This window comes from Anomalospiza imberbis, chromosome 3 (genome assembly GCF_031753505.1).
Source record: "Anomalospiza imberbis isolate Cuckoo-Finch-1a 21T00152 chromosome 3, ASM3175350v1, whole genome shotgun sequence".
NCBI lineage: Eukaryota > Metazoa > Chordata > Aves > Passeriformes > Viduidae > Anomalospiza > Anomalospiza imberbis.
In genome coordinates, this window is record NC_089683.1 from 2,392,727 (window position 1) to 2,413,800 (window position 21,074).

Here is a 21,074-nt window from a genome sequence, read left to right on the forward strand (position 1 = left end):
TTGGGCAATATCCATCAGGAATAGCTGCTTTTAGCAGTGCTGGTAAAACTTCCCTCCCAAATATTCCCGAGGATGCTGCGGCGTGGGGACGGCGCCGCTCCCACGGCTCCGTGTGTTCCATAAATCCTGGGCTGGTGGAAAAGTCAAATTACCCCTCTCCCCCCCAGGGAGCTGACCTTGTTTTCCCATCTCTTTGGATTATTATTGCTCCAAAGAATTATCTCCTGTCCCTTTTCCACTTAATAATTCCTTGGGCCTTGAAGGATTTGCTGACGCGTGGGAGCAGCGGGCAGTGGGGTTTATCTGCCTTAATGCAGTTTTTGTGGGCGAACATTTTGGTCAGAAAAACGTGGAATTTGGTGGCCTGTTGGAGCCTGTGGCCATTCAGCGACAGCTTTTGTCACAAATAAAGAAAAGCAGTTTAATTTGATGATTGCCAAGCTTTTTGAATTAAATAAGCTGTCACCACTTCTTTTCCCTCACCCCGGTTTTTATGGGACCCCACAAATGATGGTGGGAGTCAAAGAGGCTTTAAAGGACAGGAGCCAGACGTGGCTGAAGGCTGAATCTCAGTGTTCTTCTGGGATTAAACTGGAGGTCAAAGGCTCTAAAAAGGAGCTGATGCAGTCACCATATGGCCAGGGAGATAATGGCTCTTCCTCTGCCTTCCATTCCCATTTTCCCTGTAAAAAAAGAGCAGCAGTTGGGACTCAGGGATGCAGCTGGGTTGGCCAGGATGTGGAAAAAGGGGAAATGGAGGAATTGGGTTATCCTGAAATTTGGGGTTGGCAGCATGAGGGAAGAAGGTGGAGGAGCACGATGTCCACCCGTGTGCTGATCCCTCCAGGGAACCAGGACAATGACATAAATAAACCCCCCAGTCACAGATTCTTGGAATATTTAGACATGAATTTGCCACAGAATATCCAACTACGGATGTGAGGACATTTGATTTTTGGGATTTAGTGGTTCCTTGCCTGTTTTGGTGCTCACAGAGGATAATTCCACTGACCTGCCACAGAGCTGCAAGGTCTGTGTGCCCCTGCCAGCCCTATTTTTGTCACCTTTGGAGTCTTAGTCCATTTTGTCACCTTTTTTTTTAAATTAGAAAAGAACCAGAGTGTGTTTAAAATGGCATCAACAGGAAGGCATAGCTATATTTATTATCCCAGCCCAGTCTCAACATCTGGGATAAGAGGAATTTTTCCAGCAGAGGTAGGTCAGGTATTAAGTGGCTCATTTAGTGGTGTTTCTTTCCTAATAATCACCAAGGGTGGGGAGAATGTAGAGTGGGAGATCCTTGACTTCTTACCCCCTTAATTCCACCTTTATTCCTTTTCTTCTTCTGCCTTCCCTGTTCACCGTATCCCAAATTTCACACTTCTCCTTGGCTTTCCGTGCTCCTCAGTTCTGCCTCCCAAACTCCCGGAAGCACAGGCACATAAAGCTGGTGGAAAAGGGGGTTTTAATCAGCTGCTGTTTTGTAAGCAGCCTGATCTTAGGCACTAATTTGCAGCAAGGATTAATTTTCTCGTTAGCGCGTGCGATTGGGATCCCCTCAGAACAATGGAGCTGTGCGGGATCACAGGGATAGCAGCTGATTAAAGCCTTCAATTTCATTCATTTTATATTCTCTCATCTCCAGCTGGAATTTTTTTACCTTGGTAACAGCCACGTGAAGCTTTTGGATTTGTTTTATTGTGAAAGCAAAGCTTTGGAATCGCAGAGGTTCGGGCAGAGCCCAGGAATTCCTGATAATGTCCTTGGGAATTCCAGCTCTAGGAATACCTGGGGCTGGTCTGTTTGAAATGCAGCAGCCTCTGCTTCAGGCTTGATCTGCAAAGGGCATGAGTGTCATGCAGAGGTGAAATCCTTAGTGGGAGAGAACAGTCTGGGAAGAGCCAGAGCTGTTACATCCCCGAGCGGGTTTCGTACAGAAACGAGCGTGATCTGACAATTTTGTAAAACCAGGTTTCTGAGGGAGCAGTGCCCTGTGTTAGAGCCATCAGCTGCATCCTTTTCACAGGAAAATCCGGTGGACTCCGAGATAATCTGAGTGGACATTGCAAATTCCATGAGCAGTGAATAATTTTGGTTGTTTGGACAGGAGCAGCAGCCACGGGAGGTGATAATTTGCACTCAGGTAAAACGCGGGGCTCTGTGTTCCATGGACCTGCTCTGAGCTTGGTGGGGGCTGGAGGAAGAAAGAGAAGAAGCTTTGGAAGCAGTTCATCCAGACAAACTCATGGCCAGGAATAAATTCGGGAATTTTGGGCTGCTGCTGCTCTGTGATTTGTGTTTGGGGGATGTGATCATTCCAGAAGTTGAGGGGACACAGGGAATGGCTTCCCACTGCCAGAGGGCAGAGTTGGGCGGGTTATTGGGAAGAAATTCCTCGCTGTGAGGGTGGCAAAGCCCTGGAATGGAATTCCCAGAGAATTTGTGGCTGTCCCATCCCTGGAAGTGTCCAAGGGCAGGTTGGAGCAGCCTGGGATAGTGGGAGGTGTCCCTGTTTGGCATTTGCAGGTGGGATGGATCCTTCCTGGCTGGAACAATCACGTGGAGCAGTCTCTGAACATAAAATAATGTTCCTTCCTTCAATCCCTGCACTCCAGGAAACCAGGGAAAGGCACCCCAGGGCTGAGCTGCGCAGGGCAGCCTGAAAGCACCAGCACCAAAAAGAGATTTCCTTCTAAAACAAACACAAAGCACACAAGGGGTCAAACTCCTGCCTGGAGATCACCAGTGCTCAAATATTGAAGCAAAATCACAGGTGTGAGAAATGCTGAATTTTTCCCCCTGCCTAACTCATGTTCCCCAAAGAATAATTTAGGAAATACTGATTTTTAGTGTTTTATGTTTGTTGATGAGAACGAGATGCCACGTGAGTATTTTTAAAATGCTGACTGTGGCAGTGAGAGGAAAAGAGAAGAGAATAAAGGCTTTGGGGTGTTGTTAAAATGACAAACCAGTGCTTGCACACTGGAGATGAACTCTCTCACCACATCCATATTTGCTTGAATCCCAGATTAATTCTGATCCGCGCTGAAATGGGAGAACCGAGTTAAGCCTTAATGGCTTAGTGCAAACATAGGGGAAGGGGGAAAAAAAGACTTTTATGTAAAGATTCAGTTGAAAGTCAATGCTGCACATCTTAATCAAGATGTATTCACAGGGGGATGTTTTCGGGGTCAGGGAGGCAGATGGCTCTGCCTTGTGGCTCGTTCTGCAGCAGCTGGTGGAGCCTTAAGGAGGAATTATTAGGAAAGGTGGAACACGCACGGATTTATTTGGAATAGTTAAATAACAAAGCACTGCACAGTCAGTTGTAGCTTGGCAAATGTAAATTTAGATGCCAGAGAATGTCGTGCTGCTGGAGCATTTTGGGAATGTTTGTTTTGGCTTTTACCACTCTCACCCATTACGAGGTCACAGATATTCCTTCCCATCTTTGTATGATTTCTGTGCAGAAAATAGGCAATAAATAATGTTTGGCTGCATAAAAGCAGGGTGGCTTGGCTGGGATGTGCTTTTTGTGCTGGAAATTGGCTTTCCCCTGCTTTTTCTGGTGCCTGATGGTGGCTCCAGTTATAGGATGGGTGGATCCAGAGGGGAAACCACACCAGAGGGAGAAAACAAGGAATAAATCTGGAATAACTTCGGCACCAAGGAGCAGCTGGCACAAATACTTGTCTTGCTGGCATGGCTGCAGTTTCCTTCTTTGTTTTGGGAGACAGTGGTGAGTTTAGGGGAAGATCAGATGTTTTTTTATGGATTTAGGACACTTTGCACTATCCCAGGTTGCTCCAACCTTTCCTTGGACACTTCCAGGGATCCAGGGACAGCCACAGCTTCTCTGGGAACTCCAGCCCTTGCTGTGACCTCTGGAGCTGCTCCACAAATTCCATGTCCCCCTTGCTCTGGGAGCACCAGAACCATGCTCAGTTCCGGGATACAATTGTGATATTCCCCAGATTTATCCATTTTCTACCCGTTCAAAAGAACATCCACGCAAATCACCGGCGGTTACGTGAGCTAAGGGCGGTGTGGAGAACTTGCTGTTGTTTCTTTGGTTTATTTTGTTTTGGTTTTTTTTTTTCTTTTTTTATCTTCAATAAACCACCTGCTGCTTTGACATTCGTGCTGAAGACACAACAAGTTTTCCTTTCTGTGTCATTAGTGGTTTTATAGGGCTCGTCCTCCCGCTGTCTCTTTTACGAGGCGCGCAATAATCAGAACGTGCCATATTTATATTTTTATGGAGCAGCTATTTCTGGTTTTATGGAGTGGATGGATGAGGTGCAGTGCTCCTAAACTGACTGACAAAACACCTCCAGAGCCCTTCAGTCGAGGGGATTATTCAGCATCTTCACAGGAGAATATTAAATTCTCCTGCCGGATTTGGGGAATCGCTTCTTCCCAGTTTATCTGTGAACTCCTATCACCCAATTTGATGCAATTAACTGGACACAGAACCAGCACGAAGTTGGATGCTCAACCCTTCGAGTTCTCTTTCATTCTGGTTTATTTTTAAGACTTCAGAAAGTCCTGGCGTCGTGTTTTTAACAACACCTTTCCCATTTTCTTCCCATTTTCCTCCCATTTTGCGATTTTGGCCGGGATCCTCCCTGGCTCCTCCCGTGTCCCGCGGAGTTGTTCCTATGGTTACCCCCTCTTTGTGGGGGGACAAAGGTTGGCATCTCGGTCCTCCCGAGCCAAATTCTGCCCTTTGACTCCCTCCCCTTTTCACACCCCTCGCTGAGCTTGGCCTCCTGCTCCATCCCAGGCTTGTGAGCCGGGGGGTTCCCATGGAAACAGGGAAGGAAATTTGAAAAGAGAAGCACAAAGGGCTGCTTAATTTGAATTTGAACAAGGGGAGGAAGGCTCCTTGTAGTTCATCTTTGTGCAGCCTGGAAACCCCAAAATTTGTCTTCTGAAAGTTGCTTTCAATTTGTAAACTTGCTTATAGTCCCTGTTTCTTGATTTGTAGGACAAAAGTTGTCATGTCCGTGGCACTGAGCGAGGAGAAACATCTTTCTTTATAAATTTATAAATTCAGGGAAACAACTCTGGTCAGCCACTCGTTTTCCTCTCCCCCCTCACAGCTCCGAAAACATCACTTGTGTTTTTAACATTTCTTGCTGAAAACTCACTTGTATTACATATTTTCCACTCCATAAGGACTCAATCAGATTGTCAATTATCTGCATTCTGTCTTTGTGGGGGAGTGGGTGGATTGTGTGTCCTTGAGAATCAGCAGAGCCAGTGCTGAATCCCTGCTCCTGAGAATTCATTTTCCCCTCCTTATTCCACATTTCAACCCTCACGGTGCAGGTGCAACACGGAGCTGTAGCTGCAGAGGATAATGAGGTTATAAAGTTTGACCTTGGATTTCAGGTTTGCTGCTTGTTATCAATAATGAAGGAAAAAGAAAAAAGTCAAGGAAACAAAAATATTGTGGGATGGCGACATCTCATCTGAGTGTTTTGCAAATGCGTTAAATTACAAGGTTTGCTATAAACGTGTTAAAGGACAGGGAAGTCACTTTGCCTCCAGGTTTTTCTGCGTGGCTTTTTGAATGACAGATTATCCAATTCTTCTTTACCTCACATCCAAGAAAAAGCAGTTATTTGGGAATCTCTCCTCCAAATCTCGTGGCTAAAACACCGACGCTGCAGAGCGCTCAGACATTTTCTTTCCTCTTCCTTTGCAAATCATTCCTCACAATAACCTTCATTAAGTGGCATCACAAAAAGGGACAATTCTCCACATCCACCGGCCGCTTTTTTCCCTGGCACCACGGGAGGCAGGCCGCTTTTGTCTGGGAATTACAAACTTCCAGGCTTTTAAAATGTCGCCTTTGCCCCCCCTCCCGCTTTGCAGTGGCTGCCTTGAAGGTTCCAGGGTCACGGAGGGGACTCGGGAGAGCCGCGGCCAGGACGGGCGGGGACCCGTGCCTTTGGGATGTCCTGCGGAGGGAGCTGATCCGTCAGAAACGAGCCGTGGGGTGGATTAAAGGACCGTTTTATGATCTCTGGCTGTCGGTGCTCATCCTTGAGCTGGGAAGCGGTGGGAGCCGGGAGAGAGGGAAGAGCTGAGCTCATTAAGGGATGCGCGGACACTCCTCCCCGCTCTGCTGCCCCATCCCGCTGCTCCAGCTCTTCCCTGCCCTTCAGCCTCGCTCCTGCTCTTCCCTCGGCTGCATCTTCCAGCCTTTTGGACGCTTCTGTCGACACATCAAAGGGATTTTGCAGTTATTCAGCGGGAAAACACACTGCTCTTGTCTTTCCCATCTCCCTTAAGGAATTCAGTGCAGCCTTTCCTACTTTTGCAGTTTGATCCCTCTGATTCCATTCTGTGTGAATTCCCCCTTCCAGACTCTCCTGCAGGATATCCCATCCACATCCTGACATTTTTAGGTCATTTACTTTTCAAAAAGGTTTCAAAGGGGCTCTTCCACAGCATCCACAGATTTTCTTTATTCCATTTAACTGGGAAAGAATTTGGAATTATCCTCTGCAGAGCAGTTGCATAATCTTTTTGTCTTCCCTTGTTTCCCTCACCCCTGTCCCCTCTCTCTTATTAATCCCATTATTGTTTGGCTTCATCCTACTCCTGAGTGTTCCAGAGATTTTCCCCAAAACTCTGTCTGTGGTACAGAAGAGAGCTGGGAACCAAACTCCCAGCCTCAACAGGGAGAAAATCCCAGACTTTTGAGGGCAAAATATTCATGAATCTATTTTGAGAGCGCTAACAAACCCTTTTAGGGTGCCGCAGAAACAAATAAGTGGGGGCACTCTGGGAATTCCTGTCAGATGTTTATCTGGTGAATTATTAACTGAAAAATCAAGCCAGGGGCTTGGGTTTGTCCTCACTTTGATGGTTTTGGTGAGGATTTCGGGATTGGGTGCTCAGAGGGGGATAACAGCTGTCTGGCCAGTGGAAAAGTGGGATACAATTGCAATTATTTTTAATTCTTTGCCCCTGTCCTCCCCTGTAGCGTTCAGCTGTGACCTCATTAACTCAGCACTGAATGGAAGGGAGAGTGTTGCCTGATGAATCTTAAATTTTAATTTACAGCTGCTGTGTTCACACATGTTTTCTCGAAATAGTAGTTTAAAAATGGTTAAAAATTGAAGTCGCCCACTAATTATCCTAATTCCTCTATTTAGAAGCGTAAATTAATTTTCATTTAATCCGTTGGAGTAAATTGAGGCATTCTCAGTCTTAATTTTTCTTTTCTGTATTCTTGTCTGATGAATAGAGAGGCCTCGTTGTAATCCCTTGATTGGGTAAAAGAAATTGTTATTGGGATGGACAATTTCTTTGAAAAATTAAAAAAAAAAAAATCCCAATAAATTCAGCCAGTGTTTGTTCAGAGCCTACAGGCTCGCTGTAGAATTATAATCATGAAAGGAAAGGAAAATCTCTTTCCAAAGGCTGAAGTTCTCCCCCAAAGCCACCTGACTTCCTCGTCGTTTGTGTCCAGCTGTGCGGGTGGCACGTTGGAAGAATTCCATGGCTGATACCAAAATATGGGAAGTTGTTCCTGAGGTTCAGCTAAAGCTCACCTTGTACTTCCGTCGTGGCTTTATTGGCTTGCTCACAGTACAGGATGATTTTGTGTGGAGCCCCAGGGGACACTGAGAGAAACACTCCTGGTTTTTCACCCAGACTTTCAGGTAAATTTACAGGTTTTCCTGAGTAAAATCTGGGTTATGTCATAATCTGGCCACATCTGCCCAATTAATGCGTGGGAAGGGTGCTGAGTGCTGCAGCTTTACTTTTCTGCTGTTGGAAATCGGCTGAAATAATCTCCAGACCCTGAGAATCCTCACAAACAAAACAGTCTGGAGTTAAAAACTGTGAAATACCTGTTCTTGGGGAAGGAGGGAGAAGAGAAGCTGTGGTGGAGTAAACACAGAATTAAATGGGAGGTGCTGCCCAGCTGAGATTTGGGGGTGGAGCTGCTTGGTTTGGATGGATCCTTCTCCAGTAAATGCAGAGAAATGAGGAAGGAATTCCTCCCCCTGAGGGTGGGGAGGGGCTGGGATGGAATTCCCAGAGAATTCGTGGCTGCTCCATCCCTGGAAAGGTCCAAGGCCAGGTCGGAGGAACCGGGGGTAGTGGGAGGTGTCAGGGTTGGAACTGGATGAGCTTTAAGGTCCCTTCCAACCCAAACCATTCCACGATTCTATGGTTCCATAATTCAGGGGACAGCAGGACTGCAGAGTTTGTAGAGAACAGACAAGGAAAACCAACCTGAACTATTTATGCACATGGAGCAACCTGCTGATTTTTGAATTACTTCCACCAAAAGACAGCTCAGTGTCCTGGACTGGCAGTGCAGCCTGCCTGGAAAGCCAACATGAGGGAAAAAGAATATAATATTTTATTAGAATCATTCTAAACAATGCATTTTAATTATTTCTCTGTGGAATATCCTTGATTTTGAGGCCCAGAGATGTAAATTTTCTTTCCCATCCAACATGTGTGTGTGGTTTTGCTGGGATACAGATTTAACAGATGGTCTGCAGAGTTAGATTGAGACACAGCTGTTAAAATATCAGCATTCGCATTGCAGACACGTTTTCTTCGTTATCCAGAATAATTTGTATAACTTTAATCCAACAGATTATGTTCTTACTTCAGTTTACATCATATTATTTATGGATATTGCTGTAGTGGATCAGGGCTGTGCTCCGCTCCTTCCCAACACCAAAAAAACCTTTTGGGAGACTTTTGCATGGAGATGCATCATCTTATCCCCTGAGTATTTTTGGGGTTTAATTTGGGCAGTAATTTGGGGCATAAACTTCGTGGATATTGCAGGACCATTTCTTGAAGGATTTAGGTGAGATTTCTTTTCATAGGAGCAAAATTCAGCAAAATTCACTCATTGAACCAATTCCCAAGGAGTTGCTGCTCCTGATTGCAGCCAGGGAAGACAGAATGGTGATTCCTTCTTGGAGAACAGTCTCCAACATTCCCAGCTCAGGCATGAGTGGGTTTATTCCAGAATTCCAAGGGAGTGACAAGCAGAGCTTCCCGAATTCCTTCAGCCTGGATGGATTGTCACTCACAGCCTTTCTGCCTGCCAAAAGTTCTGCTCCTGGATTTCCCGGCCTCCTGCCCCCCTCCTGGCTGCCAGAATTCTGCTCCAACAGCCTCGTGCCTCCTCTCTGCCACGGCAAGAAGGGTTTGTCTGCTGTGCTGTGGGGCTGAGGCTCTGAAATTCCCTTTAATTTACCTTAAACCCAAGTCAGGGCAGCAGAGGAAGAGGATAAATAAACTTCTGCCCCTTGTGAAAGGGTCTTGGGTGACAAGTGGGATTTGCCCTCATTTTGTGACCATTTGATGACGACAAAGTTGACATTCAAGGCCGTCAGAACCCTGCAGGTCCCCCTGGTTGGTCTGCCAGGAAACAGTTGGGCTTGAATGTCAAAATTCAGGAAACTTCTGCCATCCTCATCCCGGTGGAAAACACGGAGATGGAATAGTCTGCCCTGGCTGGTAATGTTAGACACCCTTGGCCATCCTGCTGCATCAGCTGGGTGGAAAACCACAGCCAAGTCTCACGTGGAGTAGTAGAAGTCATCGAGCCTTTGAGAATAAAAGGGAAATTCTCTTCAGTGGGAGTGTCCAGTGTTTCTCACGTTCGGAAATTCAGCTTGTGCGGTTGTATTCTGCAGGGTTTTGATGTTGTGTGGTGTGTGGCTGCCACCCTGCATTTTTAAAGCTGTAAAAGTGAAAAGGGGAGGCAAATACAAACGGTGACTTTGAATTTTGGCTGTGTCCTTATCTGTATTTTCCATCCCATTTGTGATTTATAGAAATCCCACCCCCCCCCCTTTTTTTTTTTGAGCACTGAAGAACCTGTTCTGGCTGTGAATTCCATCCAGTCAGTGTCAAATCCTCAAACAAATCCCACCAAACGCGTTTCCTCCTTTGCTCAGCAAGGGAAGTGTTTGAGCAGTGAGGTGCCAGGCTCCTCTCTCCTCTTTTCCAAGGAGACCTCCCTGGGGCTGGTAGGAATTGTGAGACCCTGCCATGTGGGTCACACAATTCCCCTGTGGGAAGGGGAAGGAGGAGAAGGAGGAGGAAAAAAAGGAGGAGATGGAGGAGGAGAAGAAGGAGAAGGAGAAGGAGAAGGAGAAGGAGAAGGAGAAGGAGAAGGAGAAGGAGAAGGAGAAGGAGAAGGAGAAGGAGGGGAAGGGGAAGGGGAAGGGGAAGGGGAAGGGAAAGGGGAAGGGAAAGGGAAAGGGAAAGGAGAGGGAGTAAGAGGAGGAGAAGAAGGAGAAGGAAGGAGAGGGAGAAGGAGAGGGAGGAGACACTGGAGGAGGAAAAGGAGAAGGAGAGGGAGGAGGAGGAGGAAAAGGAGGAGGAGAAGGAGAGGGAGAAGAAGGAGAGGGAGGAGGAGAAAGAAGAAGGAGAAGGAAGGAGAAGGAGAGGGAGGAAGAGAAGGAGGAGACAGAGGAGGAGAAGGAGGAAGAGGAAGAGAAGGAGAAGGAAGGAGAGAGAGAAGGAGGAGACAGAGGAGGAGGAGGAGAAGAAGGAGAAGGAGGAAGAGGATGAGAAGGAAGGAGAGGGAGAGGGAGAAGGAGAAGGAGGAGACACTGGAGGAGGAAAAGGAGAAGGAGAGAGAGGAGGAGGAAAAGGAGGAGGAGAAGGAGAGGGAGGAGGAGAAAGAAGAAGGAGAAGGAAGGAGAAGGAGAGGGAGGAAGAGGAGAAGGAGGAGACAGAGGAGGAGAAGGAGAGGGAGGAAGAGGAGGAGGAGAAGGAGAAGGAAAGAGAGAGAGAGAGAAGGAGGAGACAGAGGAGGAGGAGGAGAAGAAGGAGAGGGAGGAAGAGGAGGAGAAGAAGGAGAAGGAAGGAGAGAGAGAAGGAGGAGACAGAGGAGGAGGAAAAGGAGGAGAAGGAGAAGGGGAGGGAAGAGCAGAAGGAAAAGGAGAAGGTTGTTGTTGCTCCACTTCTCACCACGGGTCTCTTCCCCTCCCCACGGTAACAGCACTGGAGCTTTTCCCAGCAGCCTGGGAGCTGTGATCACACTCCCACTGGGAATGTCATGCTTGCAGGAGATGGGAATGTGTCATTTCTATGAAAAACTGGATTTTGACAACATTTACAGCTCCTGCCCCAGAGTCTTCCTCACCCCGGCAAAGTGTCTTTATTTAACAGTATCTAAAATACAGTCCAGAGGGTGGTGCATTTATCTGTGGATTTATTTCCCTGATAATATCCCTCTGGAATTCTCCCAAGCCCATCACAGCAGGCACATGGAGAGGAAGGAGGAAGCCCAAACCCTCTCAGCTGCCACCAGCCCTGCAAATGGAAGTGGTTACCAGGACCACCCATCTGCATCCCCCCATTCCCAAATCACAGATCCCACATCCAGGAGAAGTGCAGATTGACAGATGGATGCCGTCTTCCAGAGGAACTTTGGAATTTAACATGCAGCAGGAGACATCTTTAAAGAACAAGAGCAGATGGTTTTGCTTTTTGGACCTAAAGGCAGAGATTAATGGCATTCGCTGTCTTTTAACTACTTCCATCTTTATCCTCCTTTTTTTTCCTGCAGAAATTAACCTTTCTGTCTGTTCTGCAGACAGAAAGCTCAGGATGGTTTTTTATGATTGCTGCCCTCTCAGAGCATGGCAGGTAAAATAATTGGCCTTGGGTTTTAAAGTAAATAACAGGGTGAGTGCCTAGTTGGACCTATAGCATGGAAATATTATTTAAACCCACAATAATTACTTGTCTTTTTTTATTGTTGGAGTTTCGTAAATAACTATTTAAATGCAGACATTTATTTTTTAGTGCTGAGGTAAAAAAAAAAAATTGATTTTTTTTCCCTTCCCAGCCCCTAAAGCAGTGCAGTGTCAGTCTAATTCTCATTGCCATTAGGATTTTTCCAGCTGCCATCAAATGATGAGATGTGGGATATTGAAAGGCTTTATACAGATAATTGGGAATAGCTTTATTCCATGCTGAAGGGGAAAAGCTCAACAGGCAACATGAGCTGTGCCCCGTTTGGCTTTTCATACGTGTAGCACTGCAAGAAACCAGAAATAATTCCAAAAATAAAAGTACACCTCAGTTTCTCACCAGGGAAGTAGGTGGTGAGGTAAGCTGGGATGTGCTCTGTGCCAGGAATTCTCACTGAACGTGTCTTGGCGCCGAGCACTCGGAGCAGGCTTGGGCAAAGTCACCTTTTGCCTTCAGAAAACAGGATAAAGGGTCTGCGGTGCCAGAGCCACATTAAATCGGGTGAATTGGGTCGGTTCCAGGAGAAACAAACTCACTCCTGCACACCTGGCTGTGTTCGTGGCTGCCACCTTTGATTTCGTGGCATGATCCAGCCAAACTGGGTGGGAAAAAGTAGAAATGGCCCTGATTTTCTGCCAAGTTGGTGCCCCAAATCCCCGCTCTTTGCTCTGCTGTGCCTGTGTGAACATTCCCTGATTTTCTTTAGGAAGCAGCAGCTGGGTTTGGGTTGAGGCAGGATTTTATTGCTCTACTCCAGCAGCTCTTCGGCTCAGGTGTGGACATGGAACAAACATTTCCAGGTGGAGTGTGAGCACCAGGAGCCTGGGGCGGCAGGGATCCACAGAGGATCCAGGGAATCCACAGAGATCACAGGAGTCTGGGGCGATGGAAAATAAATGTTCAGAGTCTGGAGGAAATCGATTGTGCTTGTAAGAGCAGGAGGCTGAAGGTGCTCAGTGGAAGCAGGAGCTGTCTGCAGAGTTAAATCCAAACCAGATCCCAGTCTCCGGGGCAGGCAGCCTGGAAGGCGTTTTGCCCTTTGAGACACAATTCCCGATTTTTTTCCCTAATGAACAGCGAGCTCCATCAAAGGCCGGGAGATTGAGGACAAAGAGCAGCTCACGTGGCTGCTGGAGCCGGGATGTGCCCCGAGGCAGCTGCTTCCACCCGGGAATTGCAACAGCAATTGAGAGTCATAGCATCACTCTCTTCCCAGGAGCCTGAGGGGAGAAGAGTTCCCTCCTTCCCTCCCTGAGTTTATGAGGATGTTTCCTGTTTAGTTCTCTGATCAAAGAATAGAATGTATAAATAAACAGAATGGGGAAAGATCGCCCAAGTAAGCTGGTTTAAATCCTGCAAAGCCACTTCCCAAATAACAGCCAAATGTCTGTGTGAAATAAAAGAATTTGGTTTGTTGTCTCCCAGTGCTGTGAGGTCTGAAATTGGAATTCTGTTCCGTGGTGTACTTATAATTTGAGTCACTGCTCTTGCTTTGTAACCAAAAGTGAGGATTTGCTAAGAAAATGATTTGGAGTGGGGGAAAATCTACACATTCCATCTCTCCTTTGGCTTTCATCCCTTGGAGGATGAACGTTGGGGTTGGAACCAGACGATCTTTAAGGTCCCTTCACACAACACCTGAGTGGCAAAGTGAAAGACAGAAGAGTTTATCTCTTCCTAAGTAAACATTTATCTCTTCCTTCTCTTGGATTTCCCAGGATTCGATCAGTGAAATCAGTTTGGCTGCCAGGCCTCCTCTTGCCCTCTTCCTTTTTCCTCCTGGAGTTGTTCACCAGGCGTTTTTGTGAGGCACATCTCGTTTAACAGAGAGCCTTTTGTTCCGCTCGATGTCGTGACTTGCACTGCGTCCTTGGGCAAGAGCATGAAAAGAGTCTTTTAATCTCCCTGTGTTTATTTTTAATGGGGAACAACATAATCAGTAGGTGGAGGTGACCTTTCATCTCAGGAGCTGTGAGGGGGGAAGACAATCTGGAGGTAATTTTTGGGGTGCTTACAGAGGGAGCTGCCCACAGGCACAAATGCTGCCTCAGGGCGAGCAAGTCTCTTTTTCTGTGTTGTCAGGAGTTATTGTAGGGATTTTTCTTCTGTTCTCCAGCTCAGCCTCTTCATGATTTTGAAGCTCACAGGATCCCAGGATCATTTAGGCTGGAAAAGATCTCAGGAATCATCGAGTCCAGCCTGTGACTGATCACCACCCCAGAGCTCTGAGTGTTGTTCCTTGGACACCTCCAGGGATGGGGGCTCCAAAGCTCCCTGGGCAGCCCATTCTGGTGTTTCACAGCTTTTCCATCAGGAAATTCCCTCTGAATTCCAGCCTGAAGCTCCTCTGGCTTTCCTCCTGTCCTGCCCCTTCACCTGGAGCTGTGTTTGCACACCTTGAGGTGCTCTGAGGTCTCTTCCTAAACAGTTCAGCCTCTGCAACTCCTCCAAAACCAAACAGATCTTTTAACAAAGGCTAAATTGCAGGAAAAAAAGGAACTTTGGGAACACCTTTTCTAAGTGTGAGGTGTACCAGATTAAAGTAGGGGAGGAATTGCCAGGAGAACTTGAAATTTAGGAGTACGTTTGTGAAAACTTGCAGTGGCAGGAGGCAAAACTTTGAGATTGGGGCAGGTATGAAAGCCGGAACTCTTTTTCATAAAGTTGTAACTTAATTTTCTCATTTTCAAGGCTTTTTGAAAAGAAGGGAAGTTGAACTCTTACCGGAATAAAAGTGGAGTTCTTGTTTTATTTTCCCTTTCCATCAAGTAAAGACTTTCGGCTTTTCCAGGCAGGTGTTGTAACTCCCTGGAATCAATTTCTCGGATCCATGTGGTCAAACAATGGCTTTAACTCTGCTGTAGGCAATAAATACTCACAAATAAATACATCAATAAAAATAAATCTGAAGTACATGTCCAGCCGAACAGAAGGAGCTCCTTGAGTAACGTGAGCCTGTAAATGTAAATATTTCCCAACTGCTGCTGCCTTTTTCCGCATTGATAACTCTGGAGGCTCATCCTGCTCTTCCTGCAAGTTACTGCTGAATTTCAGTTTGAGAAATTAAGGGAATTCAATTAATTTGGCAAATAATAACGATGTTTAAAAAAAAACCAAAAAAACACACACAATAAAATCATAGCATGGTTGTGTCTTGTATTCCCAAAATTAACATTTTACAGAGGGAAGGAAACTTCTGGGAAGGATTGGAAGAGTAAAGAAGTGTTAAGGGAGAAGTGAAACTTTTCCTTATAATTCCTACTATTTTCCATTTTCTGGTCACAGAAAATGACCTGCTTTTTCCTGTTTGATCAGCTCTGCTCTATGGTTTGGAAAAAGAAAATGCTGAATTTGTTTAAAACACTTCTGAGGAAATTGCTGCTTGAGAATGTAATCTTTCTGCAGCTCCTGCTCAGCTGCACTTGTAACAAGATTTGGGATTTAAACATATTTATATATAGCAGGTTCATTTGTCCTTCAGCTAGCACGCTGCAAATTCCAAGGATTAGAATTCTGCTCCTTAATCCTGCTGGGCTGTGGAGAAAACCCTGTTATCCAAATAAAGGGCTTTTTCTAAAAAATCTGTGTAGAGCAAAGCTGTTGATGAAGCCACTTTTCCCTTTGAGCTGTGATTTGAAATATAAATCAGGAGAAGTTTTTCCAGTCTGGGGTTTGTTTTATTCCAGCACTGGAAGTCCTATTGTATTCCAGTATTCTCTAATACCACTCTCACGGGAATATCATTGATCTTACATTGATATCCAAAGAGATGGTGGTAGGTGCCACAGAGATTTGGAATAAAACATTGATTAATTCCTGGAGAGTTTTAAGGACAAACCACAAAAACCAAGAGCAGAATGAACCCACGCTGGACAATGACGTGGATTATCACCACGCACCAGCTTTTTCTGAGACATAAATCCCTCCTGTCCTCTTTATTTTTCCTTCTTTATCCTTCAGGAATGCTCCAGACCAGCTGTGTTTGCCTAACTCTGACAGATTTTCCCTCAGAGCTTCCAAGGAGTGTCGCTCTCGTTGATGCCCAAACCCGTTATAAAGCACCACAGGAGCACGAGACACCGGCTATTTATGTTGATAATTTTATTTTTTCAGGTTTTGATGTCACAGTGCTGGCTGATGCTTAGGCAAGAAATGACATCTTGGTTGTGCCTTCACTGTGATTACAGCCCTGGAAGCTCCGTGGCTGTGTGGGAATTTAAATAACTGGGATAACGTGCGGGCTGGGAATGAGAGACGCGTACACCTTCATGAGAGAACTGAAATCCGCCCTCAGGGGGATTCATCCCTCTAATTCCCACTGATTTTAATGCAGATGGAGGACATAAATATCCCTTGGGAATATTTTCATTGTCCCCATTGTCACCTGTCTTCCTAAAACCCCAAGTTCCATCCTGTTGATCATTTCTCCCAACAGCCAGAAGGTCGCGGTTGCGGTCGCGATGAGACAAAAAGCGAAACATTCCACCAAAGAGCTGCCTGCAGCTGCTGAATCCTCCTTTTTTTTTTCTCTTTTTTTTCTCCTTTTTCTTGCCAGCCCTTCCACCCCATGGTGAACCTGGAATGCTCCCGGGATTTCCGGCCCTTCCTGTGCGCCCTGTACGCCCCGGTGTGCATGGAGTACGGGCGGGTGACGCTGCCCTGCCGCCGCCTCTGCCAGCGCGCCCACAGCGAGTGCTCCAAGCTCATGGAGATGTTTGGGGTCTCCTGGCCCGAGGATATGGAGTGCACCAGGTGAGAAAACCCCCTTTTTTTTTTTTTTATTTCAGGATAAAATTTTACTCCCATCCAGGATGTTTTATGGCCCCGTAAAAAGCAGGTGTTTTAAACGTTTTCCGTCACACGCGGCCGTGTTTTCCTTCCCCTGAGCCTTTCCTGAGGTGGGAAGTGAGTTCCTCTTGCTGCCCAAGAGATCAGCTCAAAATTGGCTGGGTTTGATGAGGGTGAAATCTCAAAGCTGTTTGCAGAGCATGTTCCCCTTGCTGAGCTGCAGACAGCTGCGGTCAGCTTTACGTTGCACAAATAAATTTCTGGAAAAATGATCCAGTGATGTTCCAAGCTGTTTGAGACAGAACATGCATGAAATTAAAAGCAGTATCTTCATGCTTTATTGTTTTTTGTGACTCCGATGGTTAATGAAACTGAGGACCAGTAACAGGAAGAACGAGTTTACAGTTGGATTGGAGAGAATGAAAAACAATTAAAATTATTTTAGTCAAATAAGTCAGAAGATGTTTCTAGGTTACTGGGATTGCTCCAGTCTTCCTTTGAAACTCCAGAAGTCCTCAGCCTCCAGTCAGAGCTTTATTTACACAAATATCTCCATGATAATTCCATTTATTAATGCTGGTGTCAACTACACAAATACCTTCATCATAATTCCATTTATGAAAACTGGTGGCAGTGCTAGTTGGAATTTTGGTGTCACCACCTCACTGCCCTGTCTGGTGACAGCGAGTGCAGTTGCTTAGGAAAGGCTTTAAAATGTTTTTAAAATCCTGCTGCCATGGGCTTGAATTCACAGATTTCCTGGGATGGATTTTACATCCTTACCTTCATTCTTAAAGCTCAAATTGGCCGCTCACCTGTTTGATTTTTAAACTTATTTTATAGTTTCAACATTGCGCTGTGGGATGAGTTTGTGACTAAATAGTGCAGAATGGGATGGATTCCCCTTTTTTTTTTTGGATTGTCTGGTTTTGCTCCAGTTGGTTTGCCTGAAGTCACACCTAGAAATCCTGATTCTTGTATCAGGAACTGTGTGGCCAGCAGGAGCAGGGAGGGCACCCTTCCCCTGTGCTGGGCACAGGTGAGGCCACACCTTGAGTGCCGTGTCCAGTCCTGGCCCCTCAGTTTGGGAAGGACGTGGAGACGCTCGAGCGCGTCCAGAGGAGGCAACGAGGCTGGAGAGGGGCTGGGAACACAAACCCTGTGAGGAACCACTGAGGGAGCTGGGGGTGCTCAGCCTGGAGAAAAGGAGACTCAGGGGTGTCCTTACCACTCTCTACAACTCCCTGAAGGGTGGCTGTGCTCGGGTGGGGTTGGGCTCTTTCTCCAGACAGCACTGACAGAACCAGAGGACACAGCCTCAGTCTGCATCAAGGGAAATACAGGCTGGATATTAGGAAAAAGTTTTTCACGGAAAGAGTGATAAAGTTCTGGAATGGCCTGCCCAGGGAGGTGGTGGAGTCACCATCCCTGGAGGTGGCACGCGGTGCCATGGTTTAGTTAAGGTGCTAGGGCATGGGTTGGACTCAATGATTTTTAAGGTCTCTTCCAACCCAGGGATTCTGTGAATTCTGTGTGAAATGAGCTTCCCAGTCCTTGTAAATTGTGAGTGCTTTTCTTGTAAACGCCTCTTTTTTAGGTTCCCAGACTGCGACGAGCCCTATCCTCGCCTAGTTGACCTCAACTTGCCCGGCGAGCCCACGGAGGAGGCCCCGATGGCCGTCCAGAGGGATTACGGCTTTTGGTGTCCTCGGGAGCTGAAAATCGACCCGGAGCTGGGCTACTCCTTCCTGAGGGTCCGGGACTGCTCCCCTCCTTGCCCCAACATGTACTTCCGCCGGGAGGAGCTGTCCTTCGCCCGCTACTTCATCGGCGTCATCTCCATCGTCTGCCTCTCGGCCACCTTGTTCACCTTCCTGACCTTCCTCATCGACGTCACGCGCTTCCGCTACCCGGAGAGGCCCATCATCTTCTACGCCGTCTGCTACATGATGGTGTCCCTCATCTTCTTCATCGGCTTCCTGCTGGAGGACCGGGTGGCCTGCAACGCCTCCAGCCCCTCCCAGTACAAGGCCTCCACGGTGACCCAGGGCTCCCACAACAAGGCCTGCACCATGCTCTTCATGGTGCTCTACTTCTTCACCATGGCCGGCAGCGTCTGGTGGGTCATCCTCACCATCACCTGGTTCCTGGCCGCCGTGCCCAAGTGGGGCAGCGAGGCCATCGAGAAGAAGGCCCTGCTCTTCCACGCCAGCGCCTGGGGCATCCCGGGTACCCTCACCATCATCCTCCTGGCCATGAACAAGATCGAGGGCGACAACATCAGTGGCGTGTGCTTCGTCGGCCTCTACGACGTGGACGCGCTGCGCTACTTCGTGCTGGCGCCTCTCTGCCTGTACGTGGTGGTGGGAGTGTCCCTCCTGCTGGCCGGAATCATCTCCCTCAACCGCGTCCGCATCGAGATCCCGCTGGAGAAGGAGAACCAGGACAAGCTGGTGAAGTTCATGATCCGCATCGGCGTGTTCAGCGTGCTCTACCTCGTGCCCCTGCTGGTGGTGATCGGCTGCTACTTCTACGAGCAGGCGTACCGGGGCGTGTGGGAGACCACGTGGATCCAGGAGCGCTGCCGGGAGTACCACATTCCCTGTCCCTTCCAGGTGAGCAGCACCGCCCAACTCAACACCCACCCTTCCCTTCCCTCGTCCTTTGTTGGCTGTGAGACCTGAAATGTGTCCTGAGAACAAAGAGATTGTAGAAAATTTGGGTTTGCCTGGGGGAAAATGGATTCTTTGTGTGCTCCTCCTCTGGAAGGGATGAAGGTGGTGGATTGGTGGATTTGAAGCGGTGGAATCACTTGGATTGTGAGCCATGGTCCAGAGACCTTTTGGGGCTCGTTGCACTCAAGGGAGATGTTGAGAGTGGAGTTTTCCCTCCTTTGGCTGGGGTTGTGTTTGTCACAGGTACAAGTGCTGGTCATACAAAGGTGGTGTGTCCTTGGGGATGGTGCCCTTCCCTCTGGGAACCTCTCCCACCAGGCCCCCGGAGCCTCAGGAAGGGCCCTGTGAGTCCCATCCCAACCACAGAAGTCTCCTGCTCCAGCAGCTGAAGGTCTGGAGGGAGCAGACCTTGGGGCCACTGGGTGATAAAACCAGGCGATGTTGAATTACCGAGTACAGGGCCGATTTTGAGGATTTTGCCCTCCGAGGCAGGAGGGGGCCGTGGCTGCCCTTTGGTCCTGGCCTGGCTGGGCTGAGCAGCTTGGGGGGGTTCTCAGAGAGGGTTTATGGGGTGGATGGGGGGGAAAGCTTCCTCAGAATGGGGAGAAATTCCTGCAGGTGGTGTGGAAGCTGAGCGGGGTGGCAGGGGAGAGTTACTCGTTGAGTTCCTCACTCAAAGCTCTGCTGTTCCTATTAAAAAAAGTTGTTGCCATACTCAAATTATTGGGATAACGCCTTAGGCCGGGTGCTGTTGGGAAATCAGAAGTTCCCATCATCTGCTTGGGGATTTCCCTTGGAGTTTCTGGGCTCTGTGGCACCTACACAAGATGTAAAGATGTTATTTTAAACCAACCTCAAGACCAGGGCTCGATGAGTTTATTTTTGGTCGTTGGAAGTTTGGCTGGTGAGGAATTTTGGCGTTTCAGCCGAGTTCCCATCAGGCTGCTCTCTGCAGTCCTTGCTCATCTGTGGCAGTTTGGGGGCTTTGATGGCCTGGAGGGTTTGTGCTCAATTTGTGCCGGGAGAATCTGTATAAAATCCGAGTTGAATTTCTTCTGAAGACAACCAGAGCTTGCAGCTCGTCAGCTTTGGGGTTTTTTTCAAGAAACTGAGATTTATCTGCTCGGTTTAATTGAGTTATCACGTGAACAGAAGCCTCTGAGAGCCCTAAGATCAAACTCTCTGCTGGTTTATTCAGATGCAGTTGAAAATAAAGTATTTTAGGGATTAATTGCCTGCTTTTGGGCCAAAAGGCCAGATTGTTTTTGGAATGACATTCCTTAGATACTTGCTGCAAATTATTTTAAGGGAAGTTTATTTCCAGAGAGTTTTACAGCAAACCTTTGTTTTACAGCTGCCCACAGAGGCATATTTAAAAATTAACATTTTGGCTCTGAAGCAGTTAAAACACCAGCTGAGTCACCAAAGCTCACATTTTTAATGCAATAAAATATCACTTAAAGGTTTGGCTTAGGCTTGATAATAATCCTTTTATTACCTTTTAACCCTTTCTGGTTTTGTTTTTTTTTTTTCTCCTCCGTTAGGTTTTATTAGGGTGGGACTCTTCCCTCCCACCCAATGTGGGATCGTTTTTATGGCAGGAAATCTGTGGCAGTGGGTGTGTGCAGTTCCATTGGTTTGACTGAGTCTTCACTGCTGCAGGTTTTAATCTGTTCAAACTGGCTGATGCTTAAAAACAGAGAGAGAAAAAAAAAAGGGGGGGGGGGGAGGGGACACATGGCTTTCTCTTGATTAATTTCCAACACCCACCGTGTGCCAATCGAAATTTTTATTTAAATGTTGGAATTGAAATATTTAAACAGTTGAAATTTAGGGATCTACAAA

The 21,074-nt window shown here is 47.2% G+C and overlaps 1 protein-coding gene across 1 annotated transcript in view; it reads left to right on the plus strand.

Annotated features, from left to right (window-relative positions):
* The window catches only part of FZD3 (frizzled class receptor 3), a 40,703-nt gene that overhangs the window by 3,950 nt on the left and 15,679 nt on the right, over positions 1-21,074 (plus strand). The window contains exons 2-3 of the mRNA XM_068183134.1: positions 16,322-16,518; positions 18,152-19,169. Of these exons, the coding sequence (XP_068039235.1) occupies positions 16,322-16,518; positions 18,152-19,169 (1,215 nt within the window). The remainder of the gene's footprint in view (positions 1-16,321; positions 16,519-18,151; positions 19,170-21,074) is intronic.